The 16,264-nt window shown below is 39.2% G+C and overlaps 2 protein-coding genes across 2 annotated transcripts in view; both read right to left on the bottom strand.

Moving 5' to 3' along the window:
• The window catches only part of rbm46 (RNA binding motif protein 46), a gene marked incomplete at both ends in the record, with an annotated part of 42,782 nt that extends 41,802 nt beyond the window's left edge, over positions 1–980 (bottom strand). Inside the window, one exon of the mRNA XM_083992637.1 lies at positions 962–980. Coding sequence (XP_083848763.1) covers positions 962–980 — 19 coding nt within the window. The remainder of the gene's footprint in view (positions 1–961) is intronic.
• Positions 981–1,999: 1,019 nt separating this feature from the next.
• Positions 2,000–16,264, bottom strand: part of LOC311001554 (lecithin retinol acyltransferase-like) — a gene marked incomplete at its 3' end in the record, with an annotated part of 28,852 nt that continues 14,587 nt past the window's right edge. The window contains exons 3-8 of the mRNA XM_083992638.1: positions 12,216–12,366; positions 8,727–8,841; positions 7,905–8,010; positions 6,756–6,830; positions 5,355–5,507; positions 2,000–2,155 (exon numbers count right to left, since the gene is read on the bottom strand). Of these exons, the coding sequence (XP_083848764.1) occupies positions 2,000–2,155; positions 5,355–5,507; positions 6,756–6,830; positions 7,905–8,010; positions 8,727–8,841; positions 12,216–12,366 (756 nt within the window). The remainder of the gene's footprint in view (positions 2,156–5,354; positions 5,508–6,755; positions 6,831–7,904; positions 8,011–8,726; positions 8,842–12,215; positions 12,367–16,264) is intronic.

Genomic DNA, 16,264 nt, shown 5'->3' on the forward strand with positions numbered 1-16,264 from the left:
GATTTTACCACATGATCAGGTCTGAACTGTGTTATATTCATACACTAGATGATTTTCAACCTCTAGATAATGACATGCATGATAAATAAATAAATAAAAATGCTCCCGGTCCATTTAAAACAAGGTTTTCTAGATCATTTTGATCAAATTAATTAAACACTGAGCAGCCACCAACTCCAATAACCAATCAGCAACAGCAGCAACACACTAAACTAATGTTAGCTTTCAGATTAGTGTTTTATTTTATATTTTATTAATGTATAAAACATTAATTTGCCAGTAAATATGTAAATACAACACACCAGGCCAACTTACTTACTGCATGGGGGGGAAAAACGCTTTCCTGGACTTTGACTAGACTTTAAATTGACTAAAATTGATTCATTTTACAGATTAAAATCCTACTTAAGACTCATTTTATCCCAAACAAGGAAAATAAACCAACTTTAACTCTGATATCATGTTTTACCTTTTGTGTTAGGACAGATTAGACCACATAATCTAGTCTGACTCTGAACTGTGTGTTAACACGTTGATTTTTATTATTATTTTTATGAGTTTGGGCCCAGATAAATGACATCCATGGTGGAAACCCTCCTGGTCCATTTAAACTACCAGACTTCAGACTTCAAGTTTAGCTGCTAACTTTACTGTTGTTGTTATTTGGGGCTAAAGTTCATTTAACGTTATTTAAAGTAAATAAAAACATAAAATAAAGTTAATTTATTTTCTATATACTGTAAAACTTAATTAAAACCACTGAGCAGCCTGCCACTCCGACAGCTTTTACCACTAAACATGTAAATAAAACCCCCCATGCTAACGGCTAACAGGCTAACAGCTAACATGCTAACAGCTAAACTTTAAGCTAGCGGCGCATCAACGGTAAAAACCTGCTCTAACGGTTTCTAACGGTTTAAATGAACAGTTAACGTGTTTCGGTGTGAAGTTAAACTCTCACCGCCTCGGTCTTCAGCCATCAGCCGGCAGACTGGCTCCGCTGCGCCGCCACAAACTTGATCCGCGACCGATAAAAACAAAGTTGTTGCTGAGTTAAAATCCACTTTAGACGGAATCTGCGAGAAGATGAAGAAAGTTCCGACGTCTGACAGTTTGATTGACGTGACGTGACGTGACGTGACGTTACCTGACGTGACCTGACGTGACGTGACGTAGGACTGGGGGCGGGACCGAAATGTTTGTTATGCTCAATAAAAAAAAGGAGGAAAATTAAAAAATAATCAATTAAATAAACTACGCCGAAATTAAACAGGTGAAAAATGATTAAAATATATATATAAGCTTTATTTCAGACACAGGTCCATATCACAATCAAACAATATAAATAGTACAAAAATGAAAAAGAAAGTACAAAAATACATTTCATTACATATTTAAAATAATAATAATTAATAGATAAAATGAAAAACTTGTCTGGAATAAAAACTAATTAATTTGAGTGAGATAATAAATTAAAGTTTTCACCAAAATGTAATCAAATAAAATGTATTTATTTATTGTTTTATTTATTTATTTTATTTTTACTGGTGCAGTGTGTACGTTAATTGGCATTATTGTAAATGTGCCAGTGTTAGCCAACTGCAGTCCCTTGGCAGCCAGCCTATACAACAACACAACAGTATTACTTAAATTAATAAATTAAATAAATGATTAAAAAAATAAAATATAATATAATCACACACCTAAAAGAGGTGAAATAAATTGAAATTAAGTAAATGTCTAAATAAGACACAATATGATGAAATAAAAATGTACTGATGAAATTAAAAAGTTTAAAAAATGCACTAAAATAGATGTAGAAATACTTGACGAGACCTAGAAACGGACAGAAACGAACTATACAATGGAGAATATGAATAAAAGTTTAGAAAAAATAAATATAGGCTAAATAAAAAAAATCAAACATTACGAACTCGAGTTTTTGGTAAAAATACAATCTTTATTTGCGTCATACATGTACATGTTCACAGATCGCTCCTCAGGAGGCCATCCAGATGAGGAAGGGCAGCAGCATGGCCAGCAGGGCGCAGTACGTGTTCACGACTCTCAGGTAGAGCAGCAGACACGCCCCTAGCAACGCCGTCACCTTGGCAACACGGCGGCTTAGCAACAGCTTCCTCGCACTCTTACAGAACTGGAACAAAAACACAATAAACAGTTGTAATGTTAGACTGTATGAAGGACAACAGCTGTAACTCTAGCCAGTCTAATAACAGTCTTTCTTTCTTTCTTTCTTTCTTTCTTTCTTTCCTTCTTTCTTTCTTTCCGTCTTTCTGACCTACTGACTTTCTTTCCTTCTTTCTGTCTTTCTTTCTTTCCTTCTTTCTGTCTTTCTTTCCATCTTTCTTTCCTTCTTTCTGTCTTTCTTTCTTTCCTTCTTTCCTCCTTTCCTATGTATCCATAGGTGGTCCAAATATCAAGCTAAAGCGGGAAGTGTAGAAACACAGATAATTAATATTAATAACTGAGTATTGCCAAAATTAAATGTATTTAATTTGCATGTAGGTAGGTATTTAATCATGTACTTTATTCTTATATATTTTTTGTCCCTAAGTGCAGTTCTACATTCAGAGTGAATGTGGTATGAATGAATAATGGTTTTGAGTGCCTAGAAAAGCACTATAGGCCATTATAGGATATTTGAAAACTGTTACCAACCTTTTTCCTATTGTATTCTATTCTCTAGTAGTATCATCTGATCCTTTGCATTCATTTCGAAATTATTGTTTTTATCAGTAAAAATAAATAAATCCCTGTATTTCCTGTACATGTGTAAGAGCTGGTGCAGTGTCATGGCCATAAACCACCACTAGGTGGAGCAGTTACACTGTCTAATCACCACTGGCATTCAGACGCTGTAATGAAGGAGCTCCAGTTCCTGCATCAGTGTTATCAATCAAAACTTAATACAGGGCCTAAAGAGCACAAATGGGAATTACTCAATCTGCTTATGGCCAACATTTAAATTAGTTTTTATGATTATTAGTTTCCCAGCGTCTGTGTGAGATGAACTAATAACAAACCGATGCTCTTTGACTCTTTGGGCTGCTTTCAGCTTTAAAAAATGTTCCTCTGGAGAGTTGAGATGCCTCCGCTCGTCTCGTTTGCTCCGTCATTTCATTTCACAATTACACTATAATAATAATCACACGCCACAAATCAAAGTCTGCAGTGACACAACAATAGCACAGAAACAATGGCAGCTTTCATTGACGGCCTTTCATTGCTGCAACAGCAAGCGAGGCTTAAACCAATTAAAGAGGGAGGGAGGCTGGTCTGATCTGAGATCTGGGCTTTTAATCTGCGGCTCAGTGCGTCCGGTCCGACCTTTATTAAATGTGCAACACAAGGCGGATCGACTGTGAGCAAACACCCTGGTTACAGTGGTGGGAACTGGCTGCTGGTGCTGCTTGGTCGTCGTGGACTCTTTCTTTCTTTCTTTCTTTTCGAGGCTTAAGGCCGTTTGCACACACAAACCGTTGGGTGTTACTCAGGTCGGGTGTCAACAGGGTGCGAACCACCACCGGCGCCTGATTGTTGCAATTGTGTCAAAAACAATGAGTCAAATCTGAACACACTGACATGATACACACAGTTTTAAAGGGATAGTTCACCCAAAATTGAAATTTCCTCCGTGGCTTCTCTGAGTTACAGGGGGTCTCGGCGTAGCAGTGCATGTCCATATAGGCCTAACGGTTTGGACAATTTCGCATTTCGGGGCTTCAATACAAGACGGACATTACATACGAGCAGCATGGAGGTATTTGGATGTTTTTTGGTGTGTCTTTTTGTTACGAAGACAGTTGGTATCCATTTGCAACCGTTATATGGACATGCACTGCTACGCCGAGACCCCCTGTAACTCAGAGAAGCCACGGAGGACTCTGAAACTTCTCCCAGCCCTTAGTCCACATGAGGGGGAGGAGATAATGAGAGAAATTTCAATTTTGGGTGAACTATCCTTTTAAATTGGGTGGCATTCACGCTTACGACTGATGTTCATCATGACTGAATGTAAAGAGATTATAGAAGAGAAGATGCTGCAGGATTTACCTGAACTATCAGGTTTTAACTTCTCTTCACAGGAATTTACGCAATCAGACGGTTAATGGGAAACAGGAAGTGCTAACAGCTAGTTCAGCATTTTTGTAATTTTCCGAGTAATGGATTTCCAATTCCAAGGCTCTGATTGGGCAACTCTTAGTCAGACAACAGTGACCAACAGTGCGTCCAACATTGTCGACTGTGGCTTGATAACTGTGTAACAAGCTGTTAAATGACAGAAATGGATGAAAACAATGGTGCTTCTTGATAAACTGTGTTAATTTGTTAGAAAATAAAGCCGAGACCCCAACGACACCAATGAGTCACTGGTGTCGTTATATTAACTTCTGAGTGGCCTTCAGCCAGTAAAAACTCTTTGTATATCCTCACGATTTAAAAGTCATAAATCCACTGATTAAGATGCTTCAGCTGCAGAGGAACAAATTCAGAAGTCAATGCTGAAGGTCTGAATGCAGATTTGAGAAGAACTAAAGAAAACATTTAAGATTTTTGTACAAAGTACAACACTGAAACACTTTGGTTCTGGTCTGGTCTTGTTCTGGTTCTGGTCTGGTTCTGGTTCTGACCTGATCTGATCTGGTCTGGTTCTGGTCTTATCTAGTTCTAGTTCTGTTTCTGGTCCAGTCCGGTCCTGGTTCTGGTCTTATCTGGTGTGGTTCTGGTCCAGTCTGGTTCTGGTTCTGGTCTTATCTGGTCTGGTTCTGGTTCTGGTCTAGTCCGGTCCTGGTTCTGGTCTTATCTAGTTCTAGTTCTAGTTCTGGTTCTGGTCTAGTCCGGTCCTGGTTCTGGTCTTATCTGGTCTGGTTCTGGTCCAGTCTTGTTCTGGTTCTGGTCTGGTTCTGGTCCAGTCTGGTTCTGGTTCTGGTCTTATCTAGTTCTAGTTCTGGTTCTGGTCTAGTCCGGTCCTGGTTCTGGTCTTATCTAGTTCTAGTTCTGGTTCTGGTCTAGTCCGGTCCTGGTTCTGGTCTTATCTGGTCTGGTTCTGGTCCAGTCTGGTCCAGTCTGGTCCTGGTCCTTGTTCTGGTCTTATCTGGTCTGGTTCTGGTCCAGTCTGGTCCAGTCTGGTCCTAGTCCTGGTTTCTGGTGGTCCGGTCACCTGGAAGGTCTGGAAGCTCATGTTGGTGCCGTAGCGACAGTACATGATCTGGTCTGGTCTGGTTCTGGTCTAGTCCAGTCTAGTCCTGGTCCTGGTTCTGATCTAGTTCTAGTCCTGGTCCTGGTCCTAGTCCTGGTCCTGGTTCTGGTCCTGGTTTCTAGTGGACTATCACCTGGAAGGTCTGGAAGCTCATGTTGGTGCCGTAGCGACAGTACATGACGTAGTGTTCACAGTTGTACCACAGCAGACTGTAGCTCACGTGGCCTCGCAGCCGCTCCGCCCGCACGGCCACGTCCTCGCCGCGCAGCGCCGGCCGGCTGCACACCTGGACACACAACACAAACACAGGTTAACAACACATCCACCAACGGGCTTTACAATTAACATGCAAAACAACAAAAGATGACAAAAAGACAACAATGACAAAAGAACATAAAAGATGGGTAATTAATTCCATAATTAATTCCATATTAATGGAGGGTGAAGAACTGAATGTGCCAAATTATTCCTTGTCCGATGTCTGTTATTCCACAGTTTTGTGGAATAACAGTAGTGGGGTTTCCCATCCATCTATTCTTATTCGCATAGGCTATTCAAAATGTGCGGAAAGCCATCCATCTATTCTTATTCGATTTGCGGAGAGATTTGCGAAAATCAGCAAAAAGCCATCTATCTATTCTTATTCGATTTGCGAGAATTAGCAAAAAGCCATCCATCTATTCTTATTCGCATTTTCAAAATGTGCGGAAAGCCATCCATCTATTCTTATTCGATTTACGAAAAGATTTGCGAAAAGCCATCCATCTATTCTTATTCGCATTTTCAAAATGTGCGGAAAGCCATCCATCTATTCTTATTCGATTTACGAAAAGATTTGCGAAAAGCCATCCATCTATTCTTATTCGCATTTTCAAAATGTGCGGAAAGCCATCCATCTATTCTTATTCGATTTACGAAAAGATTTGCGAAAAGCCATCCATCTATTCTTATTCGCATTTTCAAAATGTGCGACAAACCATCTATCTATTCTTATTCGATTTACGACAAGATTTGCGAAAATTTGCGAAAAGCCATCCATCTATTCTTATTCGCATTTTCAAAATTTGCGGGAAAAAAAACTTGGATGGAAATGTCAGAAATTTGAAAAAAGGCAGGAAAATAGCAAAAAATTTGAACTTTTTGCTAAGTTAACAGGTTTCGCAAATAAACGATGACCGACGCTGTTCACACCGTAGTAAGTTTCCCAGAATGCAGCGGCATATAGCTGTAAAACAGGCTGTAGCGCTGTTGTTATTACGTCACTTTATAAGTTTCAATATTTTTTCATGCGAGAAGGTAAATGTTTAGATCCCCAAAGTGCGGTTGGTTTATCCGAATGACTTTCCCACAGGTCTTCTCCCAGTAATTGCAAAACAATAACGAATGGAAATGGGCATAAATTAGCATTTTCTTTTTGCGCATTTTCACAAAATACGCTCAAAAAATATCGATATATTTGGATGGAAACGTGACTAGTGACAGACGGGACTGTGGTGCAGGTGAGCAGGTTCTGGTGTGATGAGATGTGAGTCACCTTGTCCATGGTGTTGATCAGGATCTCCGAGCCGTAGGCGAAGTCCTCGACCGAATCCACTCTGATGCTGCCGCACTGAGGAGAAACACATCAAACAAACGTCAATGAAGCTGAACTGGGTTTAATGGTCCTTCAGTACAGTCTGACCCTAAATAGAGGCATGTGCAACTTGGAAATTTGACTCTTTTGTTTCTCTTTTTCTTTTTTATTTAATGGGATAGTTCAACATTTTGGCAAATTGGCCCATTGCCGTAATTCCTAAAGAGTAAGTTCGAGAGTTGTTTTAGAGGCAAATGCAGAGACTGGTTGCCGAAAAACTGTCCCTGAACGCAACGCGCATCAGCGGTTTTGCATGAATTTCCCTCTAAAACAACTCTGTCTGGTAACGTTGTGTTATTATCTCATAGCGTGGTGAATGTGCAGGTCACAACTTGTCCACCAGAGCGTTGTGGAGTTGTTGGATTGTGTATTTGATGAGTTTGATGAGGGAAACCAAGAAATCCCATGAGCCTCCGTAGCGTAGCTCTGAGCAGCTCACGGCTCTGCTCCGCCGTTCTAAAAATAGCTTGCACCGACAATTAAAGGTAATGAACCTACTGCTATGACTATAGGGATTATGGCAATGGGCCAATTTGCCAAAATGTTGGACTAATCCTTTAACACTGGTGAAACGTGGAAGGGACAACTCAAAAGAACACTGCAAAAACTCAAAATCTTTCTAATATTTGTCTTATTTCTTGTCAAAACTAATCTCTTACCACTTAAAATAAGACTCATCACCTAAAAATTAACTTGTTTTTTGCAAATTTTTATGTGTTTCAAACACATTTTCATTGAAATAAGTAGAAAAATCTGCCAGTAAAAGCAATTTCGTTTGTAATAAGAAAGAAAAACTTGCTCCACTATCAGATTCTTCTACTTATATCAAGTGAAAATCTGCTTGAAAGAAGTAAAAAGTGTCTAAAAACAAGCTGCTTTTTAGTGTGATTAGTCTTATTTTAAGTAGAATGAGATTAGTTTTGACTAGAAATGACATTTTGACTAAAAATAAGACAAATATTCTTGGTAAAATGTTGAGCTTTTGGAGTGAATTTGGAAACATTTTTATGTTGAGGGCCACAGAAAGGTTAGTCTGGAGCGCTGCAGTACCTTGGCCAGCACTCCCAGTATGAGTCTGCTGTTGGTGACCATCTGCTTGATCTGATGCTGGTCGCTGGAGACGACGGGCATGATGTCAGGGATGAAATGAGCCACTCTGGAGAGAAGGAACAAGGATTCAGACTCTTTGACCAATCAGATGACAGCGTGCTGATGCTCCGTGGTGCTTCAGACTCACCCCTAGGATTTTGGTGGCCCCCTAAACAAGATTTTTGTTTGTGGCCCTGCACTCTAAGCACAAACACCAAATCACTGGTTAAAACTGAATACAGACGTGTTTATGCCCTCTGAGGTCTGAGGCTTAAATTGATCTTTTTAAGATACTTGCAGATGTAACAATACTCAAGTGTTTTATGTCTAAATATTAGAACCTCCGCTGTAAGCACACTGAGGCCAGTTTGTCCTAGAACACTGTAGAAAGAAATAATTTAGGCCAAATGCTGGAAATTTGAGGTCTGCTTTTAGAAAAATTTCAAATCCCTTGTGAAAACACTCCTTCAGTCATGAGAATGAACTGTTTTTGGTGCTTGAAATAGGATATGAATACAGTAATAGATAAGTGTAGAAAACAAGTCTAAAATGACATTTTGTAAGATTGCTTTTTGAGCACAAATGTTGTCATTCTGCCGTTCTATTTTCACCAAATGTCTCAAATGTGAGATAAAAGAAGCTGAATATTGACTTCACATTACATATAAAGCTCATAGCTGCACGTGCAGACCTCAGGATGTTTAAATGACTTGATGAACCCCGGTACCTTTCTGATCATGTGGCCCCCCATGTGTTTATGCCAGGGGCCGGCCCTGGACTCACCTTCCTGCCCCGAGGTAAATCCCAAAGTGTGTGAACAGCGTCCGGGGAACCTCCAGAAGATCCCCCCTCCTGAACATCTGGTCGTATTTACTCTTCACCTCCACCTCCTCCTCCGCTCTCCGTCCATCATCCTCCTCTTTCCTCTTCTCTTGCTTCTTCTCCTTCTCCTCGACTCCCGGCGTGGAGATGAAGAGCAGAGCGAGCAGCTGCAGAGGAAACATGCTGCCGAGCAAACTGTGGCCGTCACCTCACAGGTGGTTTTATTCTCTGGGTTGGAAGGGGGAGGAGGGGGCGGACTGGGGCAGACTGGGGGGGGATTAGAGAAATGCCACCATGGCTGGTCAAGGTTCAGGCTGGCGTGGTGGCAAAACCTGAAGCTTTACCCCAGAGGATCGCCACTACAACAACAGTAGAGGGGTCATTAGTCAGGATTTGCTCCTACGCTGCAAAAACTTACCACTCTTACCAAGAATATTTATCTTATTTCTAGTCAAAATGTCATTTCTAGTCAAATCAAATCTCATTTTACTTAAAATAAGACTCATAACATAAAAAGTAGCTTGTTTTTAGACACTTTTTTACTTCTTTCAAGCAGATTTCCACTTGAAATAAGTAGAAAAATCTGATAGTGGAGCAAGTTTTTCTACAATGTTTTGCACAAAAAACCTTTTCTACCTATTTCAAGTGACAATTTGTTTGAAACAAGTGAAAATTATCTAAAACAAGTCAATTTTTAGGTGATGAGTCTTATTCTAAGTGGAAAGAGATTCGTTTTGACTAGAAATTAGACATTTTGACAAGAAATAAGACAAAAATCTTGGAAATGTTTGAGTTTTTGCAGTGATATAGGTCGTATCTGAGAGTGGAGTTGATAACTTATAATTTGCAGTGTTTCAGTGCACAAACACATAACTGCTGCATGTGTGATATTGTGCTGCTGCTGCTGCAGAGTCATTTGGTCTGTTTTGATTTCTTTTTATCACACAGAAACGTTTCCAAAAGATACAAAAGAAAAGAAAAAAAAACAGATCCCGGATGAAATGTGTTGAATATTTTCCACTGCGTGGGAAACAGCAGCTCAGAGGACAAGAAGAAGAAGATTCCACAACAATCACACAAGAATTTAATTATAAACCAAATTAATAATGCAATAACAAAACACCACGAACACACATAAAACACAGAGAGGAATCAATCAACAATCTGTGACATCTGTTAAAAATCCCTCAGGCATTGAAATATGAAGAAACATGAATAACAAACTGTCACACAAACCTCAGTTAGGATGAAGATGATGATGAAGTGACCTCAGTTTCACTCTGAGTTTCACCAGAATGACTCAAACGTTTATCTTCTTTGTCTTCAGTAGTTGATTCATGTCATGATCAATATCTGTATAGAATCTGAGCTACATGCTCATAAACACACACTCATGGACACACACATGATCAGTTTATGATCTCATGTTGATTCAAGGACAGGATGTGGACACAAAGACAGAAGATCTGACCATAAAGTGACAATGAGGTCATAATGATGTGATTTTAGAAATGTATCATCAGGTTAAATATAAAAGTTCTCATCACTGGAGAGGTTGTGGGTTAAGTTCCCAAACTGACCTGTAAATCATGATTTAAACAAGATTTCAAGCAGATTTAGCTTTTCTTTTCAGACTATTTTGGTTTTTATGAGCCAAAAAAGACGCCAATAAAGTTTTAAATCCAGTCCATTAAACATCTTAAAGCTGAACTATTCTTTAACGAGGCGTTTTTATCCAAACAAAACAAAGATTCTGTCTCTTTGCAACACATTGTCATGATGGACATTTGAAGTTAATCAAAAGATATTTAAAGTTTATATTTAAAGTCCTTTAATTTCCTCAAAATGATCTGTTCAAGGGTTTTGTTTCCTGGATGAAAACCAATCAGAGTGAGTGAGCTACCAAATGTGACAGGTTGGCCAATTTAGCTGTTTTAAGGTTATAAATAGCCTACAAAGACAGAATAAACAAATTAAACTGGATTTATTACAAACATTAAACTGCCACATGTGTTCAATAATGTTAGTGTTTGCATAGAAACTCTGACTTATTTGGGTGGCTTTTAACCAACAATATCAAATTAATCACACTTTTTTTTTTTTTTTACAATAAATCCAATAAATATCCAATAAATGACAAAGTAGTCATTCATTTAGCTGCAGGACACCACAGACAGTTTAAAGCCTCACGCTGTTCCCATGTTTCACCAGTAGATGGCAACACGGTCCAGAAAATACATCCAGTATGAAGGAACTGGAAACTTGAAATGACCTTAAAATCAAGTTATCAGCTCATGATCAATAAGTGTTTTAATGCAGCTGATGCTCTGATTCACTGATAAATAAGAGTTTGGTGCATCTTGAACTTTGATTTCCCATTTAGCAAAAAACAACAACACTGGACACATAATCAAAGCCTTGGACACGTCCCACTCTTCTTCCATTTCCTTTTATTTACATAAAAACAGTATAAAAGTGTTACAGCGTCGTAAAAAATAAATTCTGTACAAAAGTTTGCGACTGTTAGAGAAAACAATCAGGTCGTGATGACGGTTTATCTACAGATATTTACAGAAGAGCTTCAGGGGGCTGAAATGAACACGTTCTGATCTACAACATGTAAATGTGTAAGAAAAAAACAAAACAAAGTAGTGGTGTCACAATAAAACTAAATGAAAACCTGAACTTATGAGCTTTTTCAAGACTAAAATGTTCTTACAAGCTGTTAAAAAAAGAAGACTTTTTTTATTAAAGTCTATTGTTTTTTGTTGCTGTCATCATCTGGATCAGTTCATCTGGTTTTTCCTTCGGTTTCAGGGTTCTGTGCATCTACAATAATGTTTCTTTTGTCCAAATAAACTCAGGATTATTTGGGAACGAAGAATTGGCTCAGTGGCGTCTTGTATATGAGACCGAGAATGTTTTATATTTCAATTAAAACACCCAAACCTTAAAGTTGCAGTCATGCGGTTTTGATTTAAAACAAAAAAACAAAACAAAAAAAAGGAAAAGAAAAGAAAAAGTTCACATTCTTAACAAAACCTGCAGCTTCAGTCAAATAAAAATGAATTGTGATTAAATGATCTTTGGTCCCTTTTGACGTTTTGAAGTCTAAAGTTGGAAAACCACAGGATTTTAATTGTTTCAGTATTTTCTGCCATTTAAATGCATCTGTCCAGTCCTGGTTGCTAATGATGCTAAAGCTAAAGATTCATTCACTTCTACTATTTCTTCTATTTCTTCTATTTCTAATCAAACAGAGACAGGAAACCCAGACGGTTCCCGTGCAGCAGGTAAAAGAGCTACGTACGGATTTAGGTTCATTAGCGTGTGAAGTTGTTTGCAGACGACTACCTACTTTCTGTCTATGGGGTTTTTGTTCCATGTTGGCCTCTAGTTGGCCTCTAGTTGGCCTCTAGCTGGCCTCTAGCTGGCCTCTAGCTGGCCTCTAGCTGGCCATCCACAGGGTGAAGGGCACGAGGAGCGTGGGCAGCGCCGTGCCGGACGATATTCCCAAACACGCCATGGACAGGAGGCCCAGCAGCGCCGTCAGCAGCACGCTACGCTGGTCCCGGATCAGCGACTTCAACCACTCGCAGAACTATGAGAAAAACGAGAGGAGGAAGAAAAGATGGGGAAATAAAGTTAATATTTTTATAATATTGTTTCATGATATAATATCAAATATTACCTTAACTCATTGAGTGCCATTTACGTCTATGGACGTCAATCAAAATCCAACGTTTGAGTGATGTCTTACATGTTTTTGAAGCCAAAATTAAAACGGATAAATCAGTGTTTTTATTGAGAGATTCTCTTTCACAAAAATGTATTTTTCTCAGCTTTCTAGAAAAAAAAGGTGGTCTTTTTGGTGCAACCAGGCTCTATTCAACTTAAGATAAATCAAGAGTGGAACAAGGTACAAACATATGTTTTTTTCCCGAGTTAAATAGAGAGTCTCCTCTTTCCTTTGAGCTGTTTGGTGTTTTCAGAGTCATCGTACAAAATATTCTCTGGGTCTTGAAATATTACTCAAAATGCCCCAAAACGCTGGCACATGGCACTGACCATTTTATAAAAGGGCTGGCACTCAGTGAGTTAATATTGGTTATATATATGAAATAGGTAACTATTATTGTAGCAGCAAAACAAAATGTGATGATACGAACATTGTACCCAGAATCAACATTAAAGCCATCGTTATTTTTGTACTTTCGATATCGAGGCAATAATCGCCAATCATTATAAATTATTGAAACAAATTTTTCAAGAACCCTTTAATTTACAGGCTGCTCATTACGTGATAATGTCAAGAAATAACAATTAATTACGCAGTAATGTCTAGAAATAGCCTAGAAATAACAGTCAATTTCATAGTAATGTCATGTTTTTCATAAAGGCAAAAGATTACACATGCTTTTCATGCTTTCAATTTTTTGAGAAAGAGCTGAATTTTTCACCACCAAGTCCTAAGTTGCAATTGACCCTTACTTCTAAGCTTTTTCTAGACAACTTAATCAATCGTTACTTCTTGGCATATTAGTCAACATTACTATGAAACTGACCGTTATTTCTAGGCTATTTCTAGACATTATGACACAATTAATTGTTATTTCTAGGCTATTTCTAGACATTATGACACAACTAATTGTTATTTCTTGGCTATTTCTTGACATTATCACATAGTTATCGGCCTATAAATTAAAGGTTTACCAAGTTTTCTTCCTATTAAGAGTTTTCAGTCTTAAAACCAAAACTGCCAACTGATGAACCTATACAACAGTCCTAAGTTGCAATTGACCCTTATTTCTGAGCTTTTTCTACTTAATCAATCGTTACTTCTTGGCGATATTAGTCAACATTACTATGAAATGTACCGTTATTTCTAGGCTATTTCTAGACATTATGACACAATTAATTGTTATTTCTTGGCTATTCCTTGACATTATCACATAGTTATCGGCCTATAAATGAAATGTTTACCAAATTTTCTCTCTATTATGGTGAGTTTTCAGTCATAAAACCAAAACTGCCAACTGATGAACCTATACGACAGTCCTAAGTTGCAATTGACCCTTATTTCTGAGCTTTTTCTACTTAATCAATCGTTACTTCTTGGCGATATTTGTCAACATTGCAATGAAATTTACCGTTATTTCTAGGCTATTTCTAGACATTATGACACAATTAATTGTGATTTCTTGACATTATCACATAGTTATCAGCCTATAAATGAAATGTTTACCAAGTTTTTCTTTCTATTATCGTGAGTTTTCAGTCTTAAAACCAAAACAGACGACTGATGAACCTACAACAAACATGAAAGCACAATTTAACCAACCAGCAACAGCAGCAGCCCCTCAGGACTCTCTCTGCTCCGACCTCTGGGTACAATTGACCTGTTGTTTATTTTACTGTGGGGGCCCCTGAGTGAGGCCCCGGTGGTGACGGCTCCTGTTGTTGCCCCCCCTAACCCCCACCCCCCCTAAACCCCCCTAACCCCCCACCCCGCCCCCACTCTGCCTGTCTTTGATGAACCTGTAGGAAGCAGCCAGGTCAGTGTTTAGGTTGGGAATTACAGGAAGTGAAACTCGATCCGGAGGGAAAGTCTGTCTCTGCTGAGGAGGGGGTGTTGGGGTGAAACAGGATCAGGGAATGGGGGGTGGGGGTCATAGTGAGTCTGAATGGACAATAATGCCACCAATACGTCCACACGGGCTCACATTCAACGTCTTAAAGGGATAGTTCACCCAAAATTGAAAATTGAAATTGAAACCGTTTGGTGTTACTCAGGTCGGGTGTCAACAGGGTGCGAACCACCACCGGCGCCTGATTGTTGTGCAATGTGTCAAAAACAATGAGTCAAATCTGAACACACTGACATGATACACACATTTTTAAAGGGATAGTTCACCCAAAATTGAAATTTCACTCATTATCTATCTCCTCCCCCTCATGTGGACTAAGGGCTGGGAGAAGTTTCAGAGTCCTCCGTGGCTTCTCTGAGTTACAGGGGGTCTCGGCGTAGCAGTGCATGTCCATATGACGGTTGCAAATGGATACCAACTGTCTTCTTAACAAAAAGACACACCAAAAAACATCCAAATACCTCCATGCTGCTCGTATGTAATGTCCGTCTTGTATTGAAAATTAAATCGAACCGGGAAGAGGAGCTTCGAGAAGCTTCCGCTACAAACAAGCTTGAAATATAGACGTATTTAATTTTCAATACAAGACGGACATTACATACGAGCAGCATGGAGGTATTTGGATGTTTTTTGGTGTGTCTTTTTGTTACGAAGACAGTTGGTATCCATTTGCAACCGTTGTATGGACATGCACTGCTACGCCAAGACCCCCTGTAACTAAGAGAAGCCACGGAGGACTCAATTTTGGGTGAACTATCCCTTTAATACCAACATTTAAACATCACAGACACAAACTAGTTGGACTGCTGCTTCACATTAAAAGTCCTTAGACGCTCACTGAAGGGGTTTAAAAAGAAGACTTTTCAAAATAAAAGACGACAGCCCATTTGTAAAGTGGGAAAAATGTGGGTTGGAAAAAGCTGTTGCCGTGGTAAATCTAAGGAATTCTGGGAAAATTAAGTGTTTTTAAATGACCTTGTGGGCTGAGGAGAGCAGGAGGCCTCCTACATCTTCATCATCTTCATCATCATCATCACCACCATCATCATCAGCCTGCCCTAACCTCTACTCTGCTGCTGCTGCTGTTTGGTTTCTAGTCGTCTGGTTTCAGTCTGAATGCAGCTCTTGTTCTCCGGACTAGTTTTCCGAGCAGCGACCCAGATTTTCCTCTCATTTAAAAACAGAGTCTGTGAAGCTGCAGGTCAGGAGGAGGAGGAAGAGGAGGAGGAGGATGAAGATGAGGAGGAGGAAGACGTTGCGGTCGCCCCTTCTGGTTGTTTTTAACCTTTTTTTTCCACCAGCACAAGAACGAAACACTGGTGTTTGTCTAAGTTTTTACACGGACTGGTAATTAAAGGCATTAAAATACCGCTGAGTCACTGATGACTCGGCGTTATTTCACTTCAGTCGTAGCTGTTCCAGGTGGAGACGCTTTAGATTGATGGGAAAGTTTGTTATTGATTGATTGGTTGATTGGTTGATTGATTGATTGACTGTTTTATAAAATGATCCAATAAAAAATAGAGTATATTTCCGAATAAAACACTCAGAGAAACTAAAAATCCTGCGAAGTTGTTGTAGGATGGATGGTGTTGTCCAGGTGGTGAGGGGGCGGGGCTTAGTTGTGACATCACAAAGTGACAGGAAGTCCTGACGGCTGGTTTTTAAAGGCTCAGTTTCTGAATACAGGCTGTGTGCATTTCTCTGTGGACTGAGGCTTTGATACTTTCACAGTATTAATATAGAACCTAGAGCTGCTTTATAATCACACTACACATGGACATCTACCTTTATACTGTATGGAGCTTTAACACAAACATCTACCTTTATACTGTATGGAGCTTTAATACA

The sequence above is a fragment of the Trachurus trachurus genome (assembly GCF_905171665.1).
Source record: "Trachurus trachurus genome assembly, chromosome: 18".
NCBI classification, from domain to species: Eukaryota; Metazoa; Chordata; class Actinopteri; order Carangiformes; family Carangidae; genus Trachurus; species Trachurus trachurus.